The sequence below is a fragment of the Lates calcarifer genome, unplaced genomic scaffold, assembly GCF_001640805.2.
Source record: "Lates calcarifer isolate ASB-BC8 unplaced genomic scaffold, TLL_Latcal_v3 _unitig_1189_quiver_1057, whole genome shotgun sequence".
In the NCBI taxonomy this organism is placed as follows: Eukaryota; Metazoa; Chordata; class Actinopteri; family Centropomidae; genus Lates; species Lates calcarifer.
In genome coordinates, this window is record NW_026115347.1 from 24,983 (window position 1) to 48,218 (window position 23,236).

The 23,236-nt window shown below is 38.6% G+C and overlaps 2 protein-coding genes across 3 annotated transcripts; both read left to right on the top strand.

Annotated features, from left to right (window-relative positions):
- Positions 1-1,509: 1,509 nt before the first annotated feature.
- Positions 1,510-11,781, top strand: LOC108887048 (protein lin-28 homolog A-like). The gene is made up of 4 exons (XM_018682216.2): positions 1,510-1,519; positions 2,667-2,821; positions 5,980-6,158; positions 11,550-11,781. The coding sequence occupies exons 1-4, from the start codon at positions 1,510-1,512 to the stop codon at positions 11,779-11,781; spliced, it is 576 nt and encodes a 191-aa protein (XP_018537732.1).
- Positions 11,782-16,957: 5,176 nt separating this feature from the next.
- On the top strand, positions 16,958-21,684 carry LOC108887050 (serine/threonine-protein kinase pdik1l). Of its 2 annotated transcripts, XM_018682217.2 has the most exons (3): positions 18,143-18,702; positions 18,784-18,850; positions 21,225-21,684. In XM_018682217.2, exons 2-3 carry the CDS (start codon positions 18,841-18,843, stop codon positions 21,572-21,574), a joined length of 360 nt encoding a protein of 119 aa, XP_018537733.1. In that variant the 5' UTR covers positions 18,143-18,702; positions 18,784-18,840; the 3' UTR covers positions 21,575-21,684. The 2 variants fall into 2 exon arrangements, with proteins under 2 accessions (XP_018537735.1, XP_018537733.1); XM_018682219.2 differs by lacking the exons at positions 18,143-18,702; positions 18,784-18,850 and adding an exon at positions 16,958-17,106 and having other exon boundaries at positions 21,225-21,651.
- The last annotated feature ends 1,552 nt before the right edge of the window (positions 21,685-23,236 follow it).

Here is a 23,236-nt window from a genome sequence, read left to right on the forward strand (position 1 = left end):
AATTTCACCTTTTCGCTTGTATAACAATCACAAACAATTCGACACAGATCCTTTTAGACCAAACTTATGTCTAGTGTTTCCACTGAGATGAAAGGTTGGTGACAAAGCTATGTTTAAAAATGTACTATATATAATGATATCAGATGATCAGATATCCATTTAATCAAACACCTTAATTCAAATCAAGGTGTTTAGTATATTAGCCTTGATTTGTCCAAAACTGAATCCCCATTTTATAAAAAACTCTTAATTTCAAAAGCTCTCATTTACTGACTTCATGAGTATTCCCTTAATTTGTGTACTACAGATTTGGAGTTGTTGGTTAAGGAGGTTATGAAATAGAATGAAATTAAAGGAATTTTATGTTTTTTTTTATGGTTTTTATGGTTAAAATGTATCAATAAATAATCCACTTAAAGTCCCATTAAAACACAACAATTAAGTCATTTTTAATGAGTGAATAGTGTCATTTTAAGGTATAAAATGAGGAGTTTCACTTTCAGTTTAATAGTAATATTATATTCAAAGACCACAGCTCAGGTTTAACAGCATAATAATTCTCTTCTTATGTAATCTTTTAAATAGAACTTATATCTAACTTTAAAACAAAGTAACATGTTTCAAATGAATTTGACCTCTGTGGTCAAACTCTTGTAGTTACCTCAGTGTTTATTTATTTATTCATTTTGACTCTATATCTCTGAATGGTAAAAATGCCTGTTAAGCTGACACTTGATTCTGTTAAATCATTTTACATTTACCACAATACATTTTAATGAATTGTATCTGTTTAATGAAAGGGCGACTTTTTTTAGTCCAAATGTCCAGAACCAACTTCAACCTCTAAATGTCCTTGTGCTTTTGAGCAAATTGATTTATTTTACTTGTTAAAATGAAAAGTTAAAATGAGCAGAATGTACAGATCTGACAAAATGTTGACACAATAATGACACGTGATTTGAAATATTGCTTCGAGATGGAGCTAGATTAGATTCAGGAAAATAATGGCATGGCAAGTCTTTCATTTGAACAGGAGCCAAATGCCTTGCACTTGGGTTTTTGTTGTGCGTGTGTGTATATGTGTGTGTGTGTGTGGAGGAGGGTGATAGTGGGCGGGGTGATATACCGCTGGGCCCTTGGGTGCAAAGTCCTGATTGGTCAGATGGTCAACTCTTTTGGCTTCCTATCTTATTGGACATGTTTGATTTATCTGCGATTGGAAGTCACGTGGACTTGACCGAAAAGGTGGAGGCCTTTGTGTGCGTGTGTGTGTGTGTGTGTGTGTGTGTGGTGGGGATTACTAGAGGTAGGAGGGTCAGGGGGCTTCTGCATATTGTGCAAGAAGAGAACAAGGAAACACATTTTCTCCTGGTGGACTACTACTACTACTACACACACACACACACACAGGGGGAACGTGCACGGATTTCCAGGATGCAGTTAAAACATCTCATCTAATATTTTGTGGGCTGGAGCTGTTGCTGTGGGAGGCTGTGGAAAGCTCTCACCATGGCAGAAGGTATGAGAAGAAGAGCCTCTTTGAAGATGCTCTGAAAGGAACTGGTTCAATAGAGAGGAAGAGAAAAAAAAGAGGCCTGGCTCTTCTTTCTCCTGCATTGTCTTCTTCTTCCTTTTGTGGGGTTGTCTATTCAGAAAAAAAAAAAAAAAAAAAAACCGCAGAGGTGCTGCCATGACTTGGTGTCAGGGAGAAGGGATGGTTGTGTTGATGTGACTGTAGAGTGGAGGTGTAGAGGAGGACAGCGGCTCAGGGCGCTTTAAAGCCGGGGGATCGCTGCAGAGAGCGGCGGGATGGGCTCTGCTTCCAATCAGACTGTCACAGGTAGAACAGAAGCGACCATTTACTGAGAAATCACACTTTTGTTTTGAGTCTAAATGTTGTCATCAGATAAGACTCTCATTTTATTTGGAAGGCCTGCTGGTAGTGGAAGTATAGCCTGTATACACAATTTACTTCATTTGTTATGTCAGTGTATATGCATTAATAACATATGAATTAATCCATTTATCCAGTTCAATGAGAGCATTCGATTTAATGAAAGCAGCATCATACATAGTGAACAAAGTGGATTTATCACTGTGATCGTTTATGGCTGAAACTATTAGGCTCCTTAATGAGTGGATGTCATCATGTTCTGACAGTGGGCATTATTCTTCTGACAGAGAAAGTACCTGCAGTAAATAATGGCCAAAATCTCGAATGAAAATAGTCAATGAAGTCATTTTTTAAGGGGAAAAAAAAGAGACAGAAACTGACTTGTTCACGCTCCTCAAGAGTCAATATTTGCTGTTTTCTTAGTTTTGTATGGTATCAGACTGAATGTTTTGGGGTTTGTCTGATGATCAGACAAAACAAGACATTTAATAAGTCAGTTTGTGTTCCGGGAAGTTGCAACGGGCGTTGTCACAGTTAATGGAGAAAATCATTTAAAGATGAGTGCGTTAGAAAATCGCAGCTGCAGCCCTTTATCGACTGTATGATCTGTGTTTCCCAGGCTGAGTATCTGATAATACTTAGTCAGATATGAACAGTATTCCAGTGCAGGCCTGTGCTTTTATTATTGTTATTATTTTCATCGCATTGTGTCAGACGCGCCCAACAGAAGAAAAAAAAAACTGGGCCCTTCACATCCCTGTGTCTCGTGCAGGAGGCTGTGCTCAGAGCGAGGAGGAGGAAGCGGGTCTGTCCCGGGGCAGCGGGGTCTGCAAGTGGTTCAACGTTCGGATGGGCTTCGGCTTCCTGTCCATGAGCAGCAGGGACGGAGCTTCTCTGGAGCAGCCGCTGGACGTGTTCGTCCATCAGGTGAGGCTTTTCAATGATGCGACCCTGTCAAACATCCTTTAGGCTGAAAATCAGACCTTAAACGTCGCAGTTTGATTTTAAATCAGGAACATAGATGTGGAAACTCTGACATGCAGCAGATGATTAAACATGATTACTGATGAAGTGTTGTCTTAATATTTCCTGCAAATCTTCCCAAGATGGTTTCTTTCACACTGAAGACTTTCTTCCATATTAGCTGAATTAAATCAGTCACATACATACAACTTTACCTCATCTTCATTAATATGCAGGCAGACATTTGTTTTGCAGAGCAATGTTAGGCTTAACACGATACATTCATTCTGCTAATGCTGCAGTTAACACACAATCGTGTGAATTTGTGGCTGTCACTGTTTAACTGATGCAGTAGACACACGAAAGAAAAATGTTCATCATCCAAACCCTGACAAGGTTTAAAGCTCGAAATGTTTTAGAATTATTCAACATCTATTTATGACAAACTTTACATATTAGAATGACTTGACATGAATTAATTCTCATTTTACATATGATGTTTTTGCACACTGAACAAATACAGACATGTTATGTCTGTTCACACTGTATGTTAATATAACATTTCTATTCAAACTTGTGAAACGTGAAAAAAACCCCAAAAAACATATATTTCTATGCATATGTCTAGAAACCTGAATTAACCTTTTTCTGCAAGCGCATTCATTTCCTGGGTTTCAACCATGCGTTTGGTCTTTTACCATCACAACATTTCCTTTTCAGCTGAGATCAGAATGGGATCTCTAAGGGCTCAAACATTTCTTTTTAAAAGGGGTTAAAGGCTAAAGCAGAGATAACAAGGCTCACTCCTCTCCCCATCCAGCCATGCTTCCTGTTATAAAGTCATTAAAGCATAAGGGAGCCCACCCAGCCCTGGGCTCCAGTCCTGCCTCCCATGTGGAACCTTTTGGTGAAGACCTCTTCTCAGGTTTCTCTGCCCTGGTGCTGCTGTAAATCACCTGATGAAAGAAAGAGAATAAAGGCTCTTTACATGGCTTGTTTTGGGCTTTAGGGAGACACAGGTGTCAGATGGGTATGCAGAAGGCTGATAAAAGAGGCTGTGTTCTGTATTGTTAATGACCAATTCAGTAGTGTTAGAAATTGATTTAGAAGCAAATGTGACCAAATAACATCACATCAGGCAGACTGCTTGTTTTGAGTGTCCTCTGTTTGGCCAGTCAGTCATTTTCCATGCATGATAGATGTCTTTAATGTTATGGTAAAAGTTCATTTTCCTCCAAAATCCCTCCCTGTATTTCCATCAGTCAGAAAGCTTTAACTGACAGATCAATAGAACTGTACAGTTTCTCAGGATCCATACATTCTTGCCACATCTTAGCTATTTCAGGAAGAATGCTATGTCCTAAAAATGCACTTTATATGACCACCATCCACCCAAACCACCTCCCATCAACTCTGCTGCCCCTTAAAAAATCTAGTGCTTCATTCATCCAAAGAATACGTTTCCTCCGGATATAATCCAGCCAGTGATTATGCTTCCTACAAAACATATTTGCTGCTGCAGTTTAGTTGTATGAAATGTAACTTCTGTTTGCCAGGAATCCCCTCCTTTTCCCCTCTGTCATTTCCCAGCATCCTCCAGTGCAGTGGTCAGCTTGAGACTTGACCAGATAGACTGATTGACAGTGACTGATAGATTCTGTGGCTGCATCTTGATGGTGGTGCTGATGTATCAGGGATGGGAGGTGTGGGGTGCAAGTGGAGGAGGGGTGTACAAAAGCACTGAAGTTTTAACATCAGTGCTGAGGGCTCCCTGACACAGTGGTTACATGTTTCTTCATCTTTTGTCCCAAAATAATTGCATTTATGTTGTCAGACACTCTTATCCACAACAGTCGACTTGCTGTAAGATGTCAAAGACAGTGAAACAGCTAACAGAAAGAAGCTGTGATGGGCTATCATTTGCTACAAAAATGCCCAAGTCTGGTCATCTGCAGTTTTCAGCCTTGCTGGGTCTATAGAGCATGTTCATTAAAGTCTGTCTCTGGCTTCTCTCTGGCTCTCTGCGCTCATAATGACTGAAATTCTGATGATACAGTTCATTTGAGTTTTGATGATGTCAGAGAAATATATTCACCATTTTGCTGCTTTTTCTTTTGATATAATGTGTATGATTGATGATGTAATTCTGAGGACGGACAACAGCTGATTAACTGTCCTCTCTGTCACTTCTTAATGTCCACTCATGATTTTCAAACTCCAGAGTTTCTGAAAATAATTGAGGTAAAACACAGACTATACAGTTTGAAAAAACTGACAAAAAAATTGAGTTTTTATGTTTGGTTGAGGTGGAAAAGTTGGTGTATCAATAAAAACAAAATACAACAAAGTGCGATGAAAACAGACTTAAAGAAGAAATCACAACCTACACTAATCGTGTGAGTTGACTATTTAGTGAAGCTTCCCCTGGAGAAGCAAAAAAGAGGCAGACAGGAACATGAGGAGACTGTAACCTTCCTCACAGCAATACATGACACAAACAGAAATGACAGTTCCAGCACATTTTCCACGTTGTTTTACATTGTTTAAGATTTGACTGGAGTGCCTTTAGGTATGTCACCTTGTTGTGTGCTCTTCCACTTCCTTCCTTCAAGTGTGTTCATGGCAGCTGAATGGAGAATTAGTGTTTATCTGGAAGCCCCTGCCTTCTACTGTTCACTGGATGGAAACATTAGTTCATACTTTCCTTTTTCACTTTTCTGCTGATTTTGTTGTATCTCTGACGTTGTGGCTGAACCCGTTATTTGAGGCAAGATGTTAAACTCACCTTGAAAAAGACACAGTGTGGTCAAAACACTGCTGAGTGAGGTCAACCTTTTTTCAGTCTAATCTATGACACCCAGTATAAATGAGCTTTTGATCATATCATGATCTTCATCAGCAGATGAGAGGTTTTTGACTGCTCAGAAAAAATGTTTCATTTGAGCGACTATAATTTCATGACAACTGGACTCAACTCAATCTGCCCTGTGCTGGTTAATGACAGTGTACTGTACAGTTTGTCTCTGATATCACCATCCTGGCATTCTGTGGTAACTGCTTAATAACCAATAATAATATAATAATATAATAACAATGGCCTTTTTTCTCTTTTTAATTCACAGAGTAAACTGCACATGGAGGGCTTCCGCAGCCTCAGAGAAGGCGAAGCTGTGGAGTTCACCTTTAAGAAATCATCTAAAGGACTGGAGTCTGTCAGGGTAACTGGGCCCAATGGGGCTCCATGTCTGGGAAGTGAGAGAAGACCAAAGAGTGCCCAGAAACGACGCTCCAAGGGGGACAGGTGAGTCCAGGTTAGACTAGTTTAGCATGGAGACAGGGGAAAACAACCAGCCTGACTCTGACCACGGTGAAAAAATGCACCTGACGACTCTCTTTAAGTTCACTAATTTATACATTTGGTCGTGTTTGTTAGACACCTACTCAAACAGATATGAATTTGTGATATGAGGGGAGTTATGTGCTGGAACTGTTTCTGTGTAAACAGCAGTACATCTGTGGGCATAAGCACGTCTGTGAAGCATCTCTGTCCTGATTTTAAAAATACAGCTGCCAGCAGTTCTAATGCTCACTAATTAACATGCTGTACACTGTTTGTTTAGTCTGTATGTTAACAGAAATGTCAAAATGATCATTTTATGGTTTTAGGGTGAGCTGTGTGCTCAAACTGTTTCTTGACAAACAACAGTTTTTTCATCCACCTGACACTTCTGAGTGTCCTGCTACAGTGTGGCTTAACAAATCAGTGATGTGCACAGGTTTAGCTTTAGTTGGTGGAAATGTTACTGGCCAGACTTAGGAGTTACAGACAGTGTTTCCACTTTGGAAGGACGCAGGCTAACAGAGAAGAAGAGTGGTGTTAAGCCTCTCATCTCACCCTCACAGAGAAAGCAAATAATCTTATTTCTAAAAATTTAGAAAAGTTTAGAAAATATTTAAAACAAGTTGATTTGACTCATAAACAAGTTTAATAGATTTTTCCATTGTTTGAGGAAATACACAAATGCACTTGAAGTGCTGGATCAATAGACTGTTTGATCTCTTCAGGCCTCTCCAACCCCCAGAGCTCCATTTTTTTTGGTTTCTGTGCTGACCACAGTGCAGCTTCATCTGTTTGTCACTTTATTCCAAAACAAAACCAGCAATGAATAAATCTGTAAATGCATGCAACTACAAGAAACTGCAATTTATTTGCAATTGCTCTATTTGCCTTTGAAGCTTGTTTAGGCAAATTAAGATCCAGTGAGGCTATTAATTTAATTGCTAATTTGAGAGATCTGACCATATTAATCATGGATGGCAGTGATAAAATGAATTCCACATCCTCCTGTCTGGATTTGATTGTGTTCAGATGTTCAGACTTTCTTCTTCTCGCTGGTTCGCAAACATGAATGTCAGGAGAATAACAGAGTATGATTTGTAGGTTGTACACCACTGAGATCTGACTGACTTATTATTGTGACAGGGTTTTATTAAGTTCAGCTTCATTAATCATGGCGGCTATTGGGCAGTGATAAAAAATAATCTGACAGCTTCCTGCCCTTAAATACCCACTGCAGGTTTGATTGCATTCACATGTTCTCTTCCCTTAAACATAAATGTTGTGCTCAGAAGAGGAAAGGATCCTATCCGTTTAATTGATAGCAGATGTGGGTGCAACAATGGGATGTGGTGTGGTGCAAATGAGGTGGAGGGAAGGGTGGGAGGAAGGGCAGTGAGAGGGAGCGGGGGTCAGGGTTCAAAGGTTACAGGCGTACTGAAACAAAGGAGCTCCTTCTGCCACCCTCGTGGCCGAGCTGATCAATACTGAACGCTGATGGAGGAGGGGGCTGGGAGGAGGAAGAGGAGAGGAAGGAAGTGGTGGTTAGCTGTGAGACGATCCAGGGCAGAGCCTGGGTTTCATCATTCTGTATCTCACAGGAGGCATTCTGCTGCTGTGCAGAATAAAGATGGTGACAGTCTTTATTTTTCTTCCTTTGAACAAATGAAAAATAAACAGTGAATGAATCCTGCTGAAATGTATTTCCAGATATATCATAACATTCTACAACATAGAGCTGCACTGTCCAAAAACACATCAGTGAGCTACAACATTGACTGGCTGCCATGTTCCTTCACTACCATGGACACACATACTGTGGGTTATTTTTATTTAATCCCACATGCACTATTCAGATTCAGATTTCTTTATTGTCATTCAGACATTACATTGAAGATGCACTGCAGTATGAAATTATGTTGCATCATCAAACACAGTCAGTAGAATATACACACACACATATATGTGTGTGTGTGTGTGTGTGTGTGTATAGGACTAGAAATAGAAATACACCCATAGTAAAGATCTGTGGGAATAAAGTGCCAGTGTTCAGTATTGTATTATAGGTTTTGCTGTCATAGATAATTCATGAGAGTCTCACATTTATATTACCCCACAAAAAAAAAAAAAAAAAAAAAAAACTAAAAATTTGTGGAGCCATCCATCCATCCATTAGCTATACTGACTTTGAGGGTTGTGGGTGGGGGCTGGGGCCTATCCAGCTGACACTGGGCGAGAGGTGGGGTACACCCTACATTTATGGAGTCTTTTATGAAAATGAAACTATATAACTGTGAGGTGGTTTTAAAGATTACGTCTTCAGTGTGATTTGCTGACCAGATAAACTCACATCTGTTCATGTACAGCTGATTAAGAAATAGGAAGAAACATGAATCTTGCTTTAGATAAATAATCTATCACAACAAGCATCAGAACTTGACTTATACTGGATTTTTGTGGATCAGACTTTAGTGAGCATCTAAACAAGTGAGGGCCTTCACTCAGTCCTTTTATAAATCAGTGCAGCCAAGTCAAACGTTATTTTTAAAAGTTGATTATTTGCCTGTGAAAACAGGCTCAGTCGGATTTAGAACTCCATAAACTTTCAATTAAAATCAAAACATGCAAATTATTATATTATGGTAGATTTAGTTTTGTTGCATGTCTTAGTATCAAAGTATAATCATAGTACTTCAGAAGTCTTAAAAAGTGTGACAGGCAATGTTGATTTTACTGCTCCTCTCTCCGTTCATTTACTCGTTCAACCACAGATGGAGAGCAAAAGAAACCAGATTGTCCGTTTACAACAAATCAATACTTTTGGCCTCACTGTTTAAGTAGCCACGGTCCCTTTATGTCACACTACACGATGCTTGAGCCTCACTCGCCTTAATTATCCTGCCCTAATGAATTCACCAACAGGATTTCACTTAGCCACTGATCATTAGCTTTCTCAGCATAGATTTACTGATGAAACACCCGTTTACCTACAAGATCAACAAACAGTAGCAGAGGTGTAGTGTTTTAATCATCATGTTCTGTGAGGTTTGTTATTTATGCTTTAACCTGTGCATTGTAAAATTAGGGCTGGATTATGATGTAATGTAATGAAAGTGGATCATAATGACTTTCAGTAGAAGGCTGTTTTAAGTGTCTTAAACTGGTCTGTTAAAGTAACATATTCTGAGCAAACTGCTGTTCAAATGAGAAGAGGCAATCAGTTTTTGTTTAATACATGGAGCTGTATTGAAGTGTCTCCATAAACCATATCAGTGAGAAAACATTCAAACAATGTCAGAACCCTGGAACAGGCTTCAGCAATGGTGTTAAACACACCTGTGTTTTTCCTGCTATGACATGTCAGTGTGTTTTGTGAAGAAAGCCAATGTGAAACAATGGAACACACTTCTTTGTGTTGCATTTTCTCAGTGCAATAATTTTACATCTGATTGTACATACATTTTCATTTGCATTCTGTTTGCTTTCCATTTCCTGCAAAGCAAACAGAATGCAAGTAAACTCAGGAGCATACATCAATATATTAAGGTAATTAGCCTCAATGTAAAACGTGTGTGTTAACACAAGACCACAGTCACTGGTTTTGTGGCGTGTGTGGACAACAAAAATGGACAAAGAATACAATATATGACACTGAGAAAAGGGAAACACACTTTTAAGGCAATTGCATATTAAAAACATAGGTATGCATCACAACAAAACGATGTTTAAGAAGACAAATTTGTGAAATTTGAATATAACACCCAACTCAAACGCCTTGTTCAAGGACAAAAATTCTAAAGATTCTAAAACATTTCTCTCTGACTCTCCCTCACTTTTCGTCCACGTCTTGTCTGTGCAGCTTAACATTCTGAATCTCCTGCAATCTGAGGGAAGAAATAGCAAGGAAATCCATCCACTGTTATGTTTGCTAATTCTCTGTGTGTTGGTCGGCCTTTCCAGCATACACCTCTGCAAATAAACAACACTTTTTGTATTATATGATAATGACTCTGACTGGAAATCTTGATAAATGTATTGTGCTGCGGGTAGTTTTCATCTTTCATGGGTGAGAGTCTGCCTGGGGTTATGCTGTATGTTGATATGATCCCAGGCAGTGTGGGTAATGGTACAAATACCTGACTGTTCTGTTTTGTTTCCAGTGATTCTGTCTTAAATTTAAAGAGAGCTAGTGAGGGGATATTTCTATCTCCTCTCTTCTATCTGGATAAAAATATCCACTGGTCAGTGACTGTTCTCTCATGGTGTTTGGAGTGGCAAAAGCAATTTAGTCTATAGAGCTGGCTTTTTTGAACACTACACACAAAAATAAAAGGTCCAAATGTAAAGAGAGCTCTAATACTCTGCTTTGAATAGAAATTACATAATCTCATGAGGGAGAGAGATCAATTTGGCTAAATCCCCTCACAGCTGCCAAACACTTGGACAGTTAACGTAGATGCATGGTGACAGATAGGTTAAGTGACTCCACTCAAAGCTGAGAGTATGCTGCCCTCTGGTGGTAGAAATTACTTCACTGCACATGGGATTTATTGAGAAAATTCTAATTTCAGAAAAGTAAAATAAATAAAAGTAAAAAATAAATAAATAAATAAATAAAAAAATCAACCATTTGTTAAATCTATAAAACACACTTGAATATTTACAATGATAATAATAATAATAAAATCTACAATTTACAGTTTATCAAGTAACCAAAGATACTGGTAAACATAATACATGAAGGAATGTAGCAGGGATTGTTGGCTTGTCTAGTATATATATTTCCTGGTAGCCATCACATCCAAATGTCTTCATCCACTTAGCTAACCAGTTAGGTTAATTACTAATTAGCTAGGTAATAGTTCAATTTATTTTTTTGAAATACTTATTATTTTTTTCATCAAAAGAAACAACTATGAAATATAAAGTATGTCATGCACAAACAAACATCTCTAAAGCACACCAGGCAAAACTCAACAAAGTCACATCTTCTGAATGTAGCCAAGTTATACTACTTTTTTCCACTTTTCCTCTCATTATAAATGAAAGTCTGGGGAAAGTCTGAAAAATATCAAAACCAAGAGGCTACAGCATTTATCTAAATATATTGGTACTGGCTCTCAAAAACCCATAGGCCTATCAGTCAAACCCTGATGTCGGGACTCTGAATAGAGGAGTGGGTTTGAATTCATTTAGATATCCTAGCAAGACTGATAACACGCAAATGTTAAAGTTGTTCATGTCAGTACAGTGTTGTACAGTGAATGTTCTTTTCATTTTCCTGAAAGTATTGAATCCATTATGCTTAATACTACTGCCACAATGAGATCATTTCCTCTTCACTTGTCAATTTAGATGCTACAACTGTGGAGGACCTGGCCACCATGCCAAAGAATGCCAGCTGCCCCCTCAGCCCAAAAAGTGTCATTTTTGCCAGAGTGTGTCCCACATGGTGGCCAACTGTCCAGTCAAAGCACAGCAGCAGCAGCAGCAGCAGCAGCAGCAGCAGCATTCCTCTCCAGGCTCTCAGGGAACAGCTACCTCACCAAGGGATGAGGAAGAGGAGCTCAGCCAGGCTGCCCTCTGAAAACTCAGAGTGAATCATTCAGGGAATATGTGAGATTTTTCACTGGAACACTGCTTATAGGAAGAGCTACCTCAGGTTTTATTTATAGCAAAGAGAGACATCGCTGTAATACTGATGTGATATGCCTGGTTATTTTTCTTTTTGTGTTATTTTCTGACTTAGGTAAGTGTCTTAGCTTTGGAATGAAACAATCAGACTTACTGCTGACTCAGCCATGTAGTAGCCACAGATATCAAGTCCCTGTTTGGACTGATCTGACATGATGTATGCCTCTGTCAACTGATGAGCACCACAGTGGGTTCTTTCTAATAGCTAACCAAGGTACACAATCCAATATGTGAATGTTAAGAGGAAAAACATATACTGAGCTGCCAAATACTTAAATGAAAGTGGGAAAAATATTTTCAGGTTTTATGGTAAAAAATGAATGTCACAACACAAGTGCCATAACCTCCACTTTCCAGTGGGGTTGATAAGAGCTGCTTTCAAATGCCATATTCCATTAGAAACAATGTTATCCCACCACACACATACCAATGAGAATAATTCCTCTAGTGGTGATATGTATGTCTTAATACCAAGTTGCCATTTCAGAATTTAAACTTATATGCAAGACTAGTATTGATTGTATGGCAGGCATTGTCTGCAAAACAGTATTCATCCAAATGGAATGTTACACATATATATCAGGGATTTTTCACATAAACAGTACTTTCTGTGTTATTGTACTTGAAAGCTGCAGGTGAAGTGAAAAGAAGGAGCTGAGACATAGTAGTTTCTTGTTTTTGTTCTTGGCCTCTGCCTTTACTAGTTTTGCTGAAGGCTAGATGTATATAGATATCTTTTTTACATTGACTATTTATTCAGAATTGCTCCCCCTCCCTGAAGAGCAGACAAAAATCTCAGAGCTTTAGTTGTTACAATCTGTGCTGTGATTCAGAAATATCTTTGTACCTCTCAATACCAATACATGTAAAGTAAGCTTTGGCTTTTTTGCACACATGTTGTGCAGTATGTCCTAATGTTTTTGACTAATTCTGACAGTTCTATTACTGTGTAATTGTTTAAGGACAATGTAATTAATCTACAACTTTAGTGTATTGTCACTGCACACAAAACAAAACAAAACAAAACAAAACAAAACAAAACAAAACAAAACAAAACAAAAAACACCCCACAACATTTGAATGTGAAATATATTACTTTTCTTTATAACTGTATATGTAAACTTGCTTTCACAGTGATATCAACCTTATAGTTAGCATCTTCATTGTGAACTCAGGGAGAACTTTTCTTAACATAGTTTCTTGTAGGATGTGTCTAAATGCTTAAGTTATTAACTGTCTTGGGTTGCTACAAGACCCAGGCACTGATTGCCAAATGATTCATGCACTATCTGTATGTTTTTATCTGATAGACCAAATACAACAGCAAGTGCTTTGGCAACCTTATATGACTTAAAGGAACCACCCATTCACAACACTGTGTATCTTTCAGCATGATATGCATTGCATTTCTTGGTAGAGATTGTATTTTCTTGTTGAAATTTCATGTGTGCATAAGTGGATAAGTTGCCATAATGTAGCCTAAACATATAGCCACCTAGCCTACATCATGGCAACTGATTAGCTTTAGCCACAGAGCTATCTAGCTAGATAAACCTAGGCTACAGCATTGTTTCAATTTTGGGAATCCATACCTCAGTGTGTATACTTAAAAAGATAGTCTCTTCATTTATCTACAGGACTGAAGGAATAGCTTAACATTTCTGGGTCCACCTAATTTTTAAGTTTGCTTATTTCCCCAGAAGTGAGAATAACATTAATGTAAATCTCAGTGAGTTACAGAGCAGGAGACAACCTAATGCTAATGCTAGAGTTTCGCTAGCCTGGCTCTGTCCAAACTGGGAAAAACATACCTCTGAACTCCTCAACAACTCATTAATGATAGGGGTTTCCTTGTGTATTTAATATGTACACAAACTAAGAAAAATATGTTATATGTTATAAGTATATTCCTTTTTTCAGGTTGCATTGTTGCTGGAAGACATTCAAGGAAATGTAGGTAATATTTTAAATCTGCTGAGGAAACTTTAGCTCACTAGAAAAGTCAGTTCAAATGTTTCATCACAAAATAATCCCCAGAATGCACTGAATATCATATTGACTATATACATACAAGTGTACAAACAACCAAGAGTACAATGAAATTCTATAGGAAAGACTTAAGTCATCCAAATGAAAATTTCTTAATCATTTGCACTGACATATTTACTATTCACTGTCCTGCTCTGATGGACCAAAACTGGTCAGTCAGAGATGACACTGCAGCTAACCATTAACATTTCCCTTAAGTCAAAAGAAGCTTGGCACTCTATTTAAAAGGTCACCATGATGATGTTTTACTGTACATATTCAGTGTCTTTTTCACGGTATTAATATAATGTTCATGATGAGTCTGCATGATAATGAGTAGAATAATAGATTAGTTTTTTCATTAAGGGACTGATAATTGAGACTACTGATAGCACAGCACAAAGGATCAGTATTGATCATCATTAAGGATCATTAAGTTTCTATTATGTACTTGGGTTCACCATAATGCTCACTATGCTGCAGTACAATGGAGTCTAATCTACCATTTATAATAGTCTAATCTAAGCGAAGTCCCAGTGATTTGTCTTGTTTCTTGTTGTTTCGTTGTATGTGTGACCAAGACAGAAATTGTCTTGTCAAAAACCTATACCAGTCTACCTCATGTGTGATTTGGTTTCAGACAGCTTGAGAACAGCATGTCCAAAAACCAGTTTTGTAAGTATTGTACATTTTTTATTTATTTAGTTGTCTCTTCAAATATTTATTACTTTGTTCATACAGTTCATTTTCAGTGTGATATGTGCCACCTCAAAAAACATTAGAAATGTTATGCTTATTGTTGCTGCCAATATAATGATAGATATTATACTTTAGACCAAAGTGATGCTTTTGAATGAAACCTGGACTTCTCTCCAGGAGAAAGAGAAATACAAAATAATGGACAAATACACAACTAGGAAATTTTCTGCTTTCAAACAAACACCCATGTCTTGACAGAGCAGACACACCCACAATTTTTGTCCTTCTGGAGATGTTAACTGCAGGCAAAGAGCGTCTGGACTAAACTTGTTCTTGTTGACTTTCTGGGTTTAAGTTGAATTAAGTTGAATCATTACTCTGTGGGTTGTGCTGAATTCATACTGTAGCCTTATTTAACCCAGTAAATACATTTGTGATTGCATATGGATCATTGCCTCACTTGATTTTTTTTTGCTGATTTTCTTTTCAGCCAGCAACTGAAATAAATTGTGCTGCAAAATATTGGCAAATTAAAGATCAAAAGTTTTAAAGATTTGTGTTTGTTTGTTTTTTGTATTTACTTTATACTGATGGTTGTCAAACCTTCTCTAGGATGCCAATTTCACATTTTGAATCTTATTCCTGGCAATAATTACAGACGTAATTTTCAGTGTTAACATAATTAGCAAACATTTTGGAAATCTATCCAACTTAGAAATGGATGACTCAGATGTTTAAGAAAAGAACCTAAACTCAAGGTGCACTTGCAAAGTTTTCATCCACATTTTGCCATCTTCTTCAAATGGCTGACAGCTCTGGGAAAAGGCTTGTCAATGGACCTTGAGTTCATTTTATTTATTAAGTTTTTAGTGAAACCACTCATGAACTTCCATGCTCAGTCTAAACATCTATTTAATTTGGGGATGGTGACGTTGAGATATTGTGCTTTGCATCATTCAAGAAATACTTTGGATTAAACTAATTTTACTTACATTAGAATAACAGCAAAATCTTACTTTCCATCCATTCATCCATCCGTCCATCCATTATGTAGGCCACTGTCTTTTGAGGGCTGGAGCCAATCTCAGCTGACACTGAGTGAGAGGTGGGGTACACCCTGTACAGATCACCAGTCCATCACAGGACTGACATATAGAGACAAACAACCATTCACACCATTCACATTTAGAGTCACCAGTTAACCTGCATGTCTTTGGACAGTGGGGGGGCTGCATTACTAGGAGGAATCCCAGGCATGCAAACTCCAAAATGTTATATTATTAATGGATATGTTGCTTACAAAGAATCATTATAGAAGATCCTATCAAATAAACAAAAACATGTTTAAGCTTTGCTCGTCAGTAGGAGGAAAAACACATCTTTTATACTTATATCTATAATAATATCTATATTTAAACTTCCCAGCCTGAAGTTACTGCCACCTCGTTTTGATCTTGAAAAATACTAGACAATGAAAACCATGCCACAACAGATTTATAGACATTTAACCATTTGAATGGGCCTATCACTCATAGACAAGTTTATACACATTTAATTATCAAAGGAAAAACATAGAAAAAAAAGGAAAAAGAAATAATTTCTGAAATAATTGCAGGGCCTTTACATTGCAAAGACTTCTGCAGGTGTTCATGTTATTATGTCCACTCCCTGTAAGTGACAGCTCGGTTTGATGGAGGGAGGTGGACTGACTGTACTGTTGAAAAAAAATGCGGGGAACGTTGTAAAGCTAGCCAAACTTAGCATAGGGCATGGCCGGAAGTTTTGTAATTTTCTTTCAAAATATAGTTAATGAATTTGTCACCAAGGAGAAGAAGTTGGTAGTGAACTTGTTCATTTATAAATCTGTAAGTGTAAAAACAAGCACGTGTGAAGAGATGTTGAGCGTCAGTGGAAACTGCCATTCAAAAGGGCCTGTCATTTATGCATAATATAATAAATAGGATTCCATTTATACAGGTTATATAGTCACTGAAAGTGACATAGATAAGACATAAATGATCAAATAATTTGCCCGTGTTTACTGTTTAACACATAAGAATATTTTTGGGAATGATTTATTAATAAAATAGTCCTTTATTACTGGAAAGTTGTGATGGGTCGCTGTGCTTTAAACTTTACTGAGTCCGAGTACACATTGATGATCTAAATGCAAAGGATGTTTTTATATTTAAAAGCACTGGAATGTTAAATTATTTATAGTACATGCAAATGTATGTGTCTTCTGTAGCGGTTTACATAATGTTTTACTGTTCTTTGAAAAAAAAAAAGGAGCTTATTTTGAAATGTGTAACCGGAAGTCATCTCATTCTGTCCACCGCTGCGCTGCGCTGCACAGCAGCTGCACGCTCCCACGTCCAGTGTTTGACAAAACCTCCCCGGTTTGACTGTGCGAGCAGAACGTGTGCGGCGGTAATGGCTGCCAGGGAGAGTGAGGAAGACAACAAATGAACCCCTGAGAAACGATTCAAAGGTGAGACTGAAAAGATGTCAACTTTCAGCATAAGAACTGCAGTCTCTTATACATTTAGACTATTGTCTTGGCAGCTGTGGCTACTCGTCCACTTGGCTTGCAGGTGTGTATGTTTTGAGGAATCTGGTTGGATTTGTTGATGGCACACACACATTCACGCGCGCGCGCACACACACACACACACATACACACACACAGGACAATAAACTGTCAGTACCTAGTGCTTATCATGCATGCTTCTTCCATGCTCTAACGTTAGTATAATTAAGGAGCGGTGAACTTGTTTTAGGGTTGAATTATATAAGCTTGATGTAGCATGTCGATTGTGCTGGCGAGAGCTGGACTCTTTGTTAGCTGGTGTTAACGTGATTAGCTAACGTTAGCTAACCAACAACATCGTTAGCTGTCGGTGGCCAGGCCACTTAGCTGTTAGCCTGTTAGCCAATCAGCCCAGTGGATGTCTAATTATCCCGTTAGCATGTTGGCTATCATTCTTTCTGTCCAGGAGACAGCTTCTTACTCCCGACTTTTTGGAGACGTTTATCTTTCCCAAATCTGTGTGTAGTGTCCTCACATTAAAATGAAGTTTTATTATTAGTCCACTGAATGTCTCTGCACAGGTACAGGTATTTAACACTGTCAGTGTCAGTCGTCCAGTCATTTTGATTTTGACTGGCAGTTCTGTTGCAGTGCTAACTCGTGTTTTACTCTGAACTCTGTTGTTATTATTGTTAGTAAGTATTTCTTGCAATTGTAAACACATGATAATAAATACACAGCTGTATGTTTTTGTTAAAGGAAACTAATACATCTGTTGTAGCCTGAACAATTGTCCTTTAATTAATTAATTGATAGAAAAGAACAACAACAACAATTTTGACAAAAAAATAAATCATCCCAGTTATTTATTAAGCAAAATGTCAGTCATTCTCCCAGCTTTTCAAATATGAAAACTTGCTGCTTTAAATAATTCTATATCACCAATGTGGATTGTTGGTTGCACAAAATGAATAATTTAAAGACGTCACTGACGTCACTTATGATTACTCATAAAAATAATAAACAGATTAATGCTTATATAGTCATCAGTTGCAGCCCAAGTTGCAGATACTTAACTTCTTTAATCTTTACAAGAGGTAAACACATTCCTGTTTGATCACTAAATATGAGAAAACTCTCTAAAATACGTGGTTTCCAAAAAGATCGCAAGTTGCAGCCTTAGCGCTATTCTTGATCAGGCAGGTGGAACAGGGTTATGTGACTACATGATAGGGTTGGGCAATATGTTAAAATTTTCCATCCGGCTACTGTCAGTCCAACAGCCAGCGTTTGCCGGGATATCTGTGCAGGTGTGTGTGCTGCTGCTGTTTGAAAACACGTGCCTTCACCCTATCCTCTGTTATTCGTGGACTTTGATGTGAAAATCTAATTTTACAGAAACATTGCAGTCTTTTGCCTGCTCTTTTTTAATTATACAACAATCACTCTGAGATCTTTGATAAGCAATAAGCTGTAAAGACGGGCTGAGCGGCTGTCTGACACTGAATGAGTCAGATGAAGGAAGCGTCCGCCTGCAGCTTCCAGATGAACAAACAGGTAGGGATAGCATATGCTAATAAATGATCAAGGTTTGGTGTAGCTCTCAAATATGATTTATGAATTGATGTCGCTTTTCAGGACCAGGATCAGTTGGACAGCACAGAGCGAGAGCAGAGTGAGTGAGCTATAGAGTGAATGAAGAGAGGTCAGTGGCGATAGAGATTACTTTTGTATGAGCCTGTACATTTTTACCTAGTATACCTCTAATTTAGCGAAAATAAAATGACTAAAATACCCCACGCACCCAGAAAACCAAAAACAAACAAACAAAACAACCAGCAATGGACTCAGCCAGTGCGTGCTTTTAGTGGCATAGCAAGGTCTTACCCATGCATATGCAGGGACATGCATGCCTTAACAAGGTAACATGATAACCCTGTAACAGATACCAGTTTGTGAAACTTGATCTCAATTTGTAGCCAATTCCATGACTTCAGTATATGGTGCTATTATGTGTAATGGTCACCTCAGACATACAGTACTGTAAAGGTTGGTGGTCGTGTTTGCACGGTGGTATGTGGCTTCTCTCATTTTGTTGTTCAAGTGAAAGAGAGATTCCCATTGTTTCTGTTCTTACATGATATTCTCTGCCATCATTGGACTAATAACAAGAGAAACAGGAAGGAATGCTGTTTATTTGAGCAAAATGATGTGATCAGTTTGGTCCAGTATCACCAATATTTAAACTGTAGGGAAAATATTTTGGTTTACTGAGGAGTTGGTTAGCATGTCAGGAAACGTGTAGAAGTGCAGAAAGAAAGTTTGTGGCTCAGAAGAAAAAAAAACTATGAATTTTGTGGTTAGTGAAAGGGTTCAAATAACAGCAGTGTGACTCATATGATGTATGATTAGAGTTGGCTGTAAACAATAGTGAGAAGATTTGTGTATCTAACAGGATATATCTGAAGTTTTAAAGTCTGTCTTAATGCAGTATCAAATTCCCACTTGACTTACATCCTGGCTGTGAAACATTACCCTCCTAATGCATCTGCACTGGAAGAGATGGCAGACAAATTCCACATTAATTCTAAATTTTGGCTGAACCTAGTGTGAGGCTTTGGCAGAATTGAGCAGGGATCTTCATCCTGGCAGTCGCTTGTTGGTTTATTGCTGTTGTTTTGTCTTGGCATCAAACGTATGTGCAACTAGTGCGTATCCCTGCACCGTGGTTCAACAAGGAAACCGTGTCCACAGGAACACAAAGAGGTTAATTTGTACTAAAATGACTGAAACTTTAGAAGACATCCACTTCATCAGGCTAACTCAGAGTGCTTAGATCTGATATTAGCTTTGACTAGACCTCAGAATGTTTTTGTCTGGGCTGAAGCTGGACCATGCTTCTGTATGTTGCACATCAGTGAGTGTATATTGTCGTACAGTGTCGTGCAGACACGTTGGTATGTGTATTTCTGCTATACTTGTATGGATAAGGTGTACAAATGTGTGTATGCTAGGAAGTGTCACATTTAAAAATCCACAGTGTAAAAGAGAATGTAGGAAAACAGGGTTAGACAGTTTGCTGTGCAACTAGAAGACCAAGAACTAGTATTGTATTAAGATATACCTGAAAACAAATAGGACTTACAATAATGTGTAGAATTTAAAATTTTTCACCTTTGTTGCCCAGCAGTGGTAGTAAAAGATATAATAGAAAACCGCAGGAAAAAAGGCAGACATAGTTCAAACAGCTGACAGTGATGACAGGTAGCAAAAGCTGGTAGATGGCGATCAGCTGAGCCTGATAAAGCTCAAAACCTCTGATCTAAGCTGACAGCTTAGACCAGAGGTTTTCACACCTCTAGCAGTGTAGAGGGAGAGACATGGGGCCAAGATACTGTGGATCTGGTGCACCGAAAACAACAGGAAGTTGGTTATTGTAGTTTGGCTGCTGATTTGGCCCGTCAACAAACACGGTCAGCAGTTGCAGCAACAGCAGTGACACAACTCAATGTTTAGCAGCCATTTGCCAAAATTTGCGTCAAAATTTGCACTCCTATTCAGAGTCTTAACTCTGAGAAATCTGAACCCACTGTCATGATGCATGCATTTTTAGATTCAATCTGACCTCTACTTTCCAGTAACAGATGACTATTGCAAATAAATGTCCATAAAACTGCTTAGAAATAATAACTCTAGGACTTACCTGACAACCACCATGCTTTAAAGTTTTCTTCAGTGTCACAACAATCCTCTATAGTTATCATGGATATGTAGCAAACATGAACTGCTAACAGCTAATTCTTCATACTATTAATAGTGACGGAATAGTAACAACTATGGGCTTAAAAAACAGGGCTCAAGTTGTAGCCATAGCAACATTATACACAAACGTTGATAAGAATCTAGCAATAATAAAAGTTGTATCTTCTTATTTCATCTGTCCAAAAATTAGGTTTCAGATGTCTGAATAGTATTAGTCTCACAGAGCTGCTGGTGTGGCTTTAGACTTTCAAAGTCAAAGTCAACTAAGCAGAAGTAGTAACAATACAAAATCTACCACGTGTGTTGTTTCTCCATAGTGCGGACTAGGATGGTAAGCAGCCAGCCGAAATACGAGCTGATCCAGGAGGTGGGGCGTGGCAGTTACGGCGTGGTCTATGAGGCAGCAGTGAAGCGCACAGGGGCCCGGGTGGCGGTGAAGAAGATCCGCTGCCACTCTCCAGAGAATGTGGAGCTGGCCCTGCGGGAGTTCTGGGCGCTCAGCAGCATCCAAAGCCAGCACCCAAACGTCATCCACCTGGAGGAGTGTATCCTGCAGCGGGACCAGCTGGCCCAGAGGATGAACCATGGATCCAGCTCGCCGCTCTACCTGGAGGTGAGGACAAAGAATTCACAGGAGCAGGGCTGGTGGCAGTACACTGTGGTTTAACACTAATTCTGTACTCATACGGTAAGGATGGCAGACACAGACTTGAAAATACTGTTATCACGGCTCAGCTTTCAGCATATAAGTTGATGCTGATTACATGATTTATGAGGTCAAATGAGGACGTAGTGTGCAGTGCATACTCGGCACTTACTGCAGCTGTTTCAGGGTAAAAGTCCTCCAGGGAAGAGAACTGATTATGACTTTTACTATGAAGTGGGTGCAAGAAGTGTTATTGGGGGCAGTTTTTCATTTTGAATGTTAGAAATTGTTGCAGTGTTTTGGTTAGCTGTTCTTCAGAGGTGAAGGGTTCGTTGTAAGCACTTGATAAAGAAACCTTCAGTCATACCATGGCTGCTGCACACCAGCCCCATTTCAGGTGATGGGGAAGTGTGTGGATGCTGCTGCTGCTGCTGTCAGTGCTGCTTTTTTGCATAGGCTTCCATTTAACATCCATTCACAGACACTTATCTGTAAATGGATGTTAAACTGATTAGATTACCTCTAAATGGATTTGGAAATGAAGTCTATCTTATCTTTCTCTTTGGTTGACTCAGAACTTGAGTGCTAGTATCAGTTGAAACATTGGAACAATAGCACATCCTCCACCCCTCACTCATCTAATGGATAGAGGAGAGTATCAGCATTTTTGAAAGGATATTCTGAGCCTTATAAAGATATTGATAGTGTGACATTATATTCTTTGTCCTAATTGGATTTGGGGCATAATTAGCTAAGTTTTGGAACTACAATTCCCATAATCTGGGGACTTCAGGGAGGTATGAACAGGGAGTGGCTTTAGACTGCCATGGAATCAATGAGTTAGCGGTGGGCTACAAACTTGAGCAGACAGACAGATTGTTAGTTGCATTTCCTTCCACATATTTGTTACTATCCAGCCAGTGGACCTATTGTCTGTTGTATGTCAAGTTATCCAAGATGATTTGATCAGTTGGCCTACTCGTTGTTAAAAATAGTTTTTGTTTCAAATTTTTAAGATGAGTCATAAATGAATCACAGTTCATTCATTTGATTAGTTTACACCTTTATATCAATGTGTGTGTGTAGAGAGAGAGAGAGAGAGAGAGAGAGCACATATTCATCAGTTACCATGTAGTTTCATATTGTACTTCAATTCAAGTTTATATTAAACACATTTTACAAATGAAGATATGAGCTATTATCGATTGATATTTAATTTGCTCAGTCCACTTGTCTTGTAAGTCAGTAGTGCTAACCAGCCACTGCACCGTCGGCTGGCTGTACAAGTACACAGAAGTTATTTCTTTATCTGATAAATGTATCGTTGGGCACACTGCCAGACTTACTAGGTCTGTGTCCTGCAGGTTTTCATTCCTTTTTAAAAAGAATCAAAAACATATAACACATTAAAAAAGAACAGGTGTGGCTCTGTGTTAGCCTGGGAGAAACAACCGGACTGTCAAGTACTGGAAAAATGCTTTGATGCCAGATAAGTGTGTAACCCTCCATTAACATGTGCTGCATCACAGACAGAATAACTGTGGCTCTCAGCATTAAAAATGATTTTGAATAGGCTACTGTTCATTAACAAGAAGAACCATGTTCACAATGAATGACAATAAACCTTGACCCTTAATCTGCTGCTGGGCTGGTGGTCCAAATATAACCATAACCATAAACACC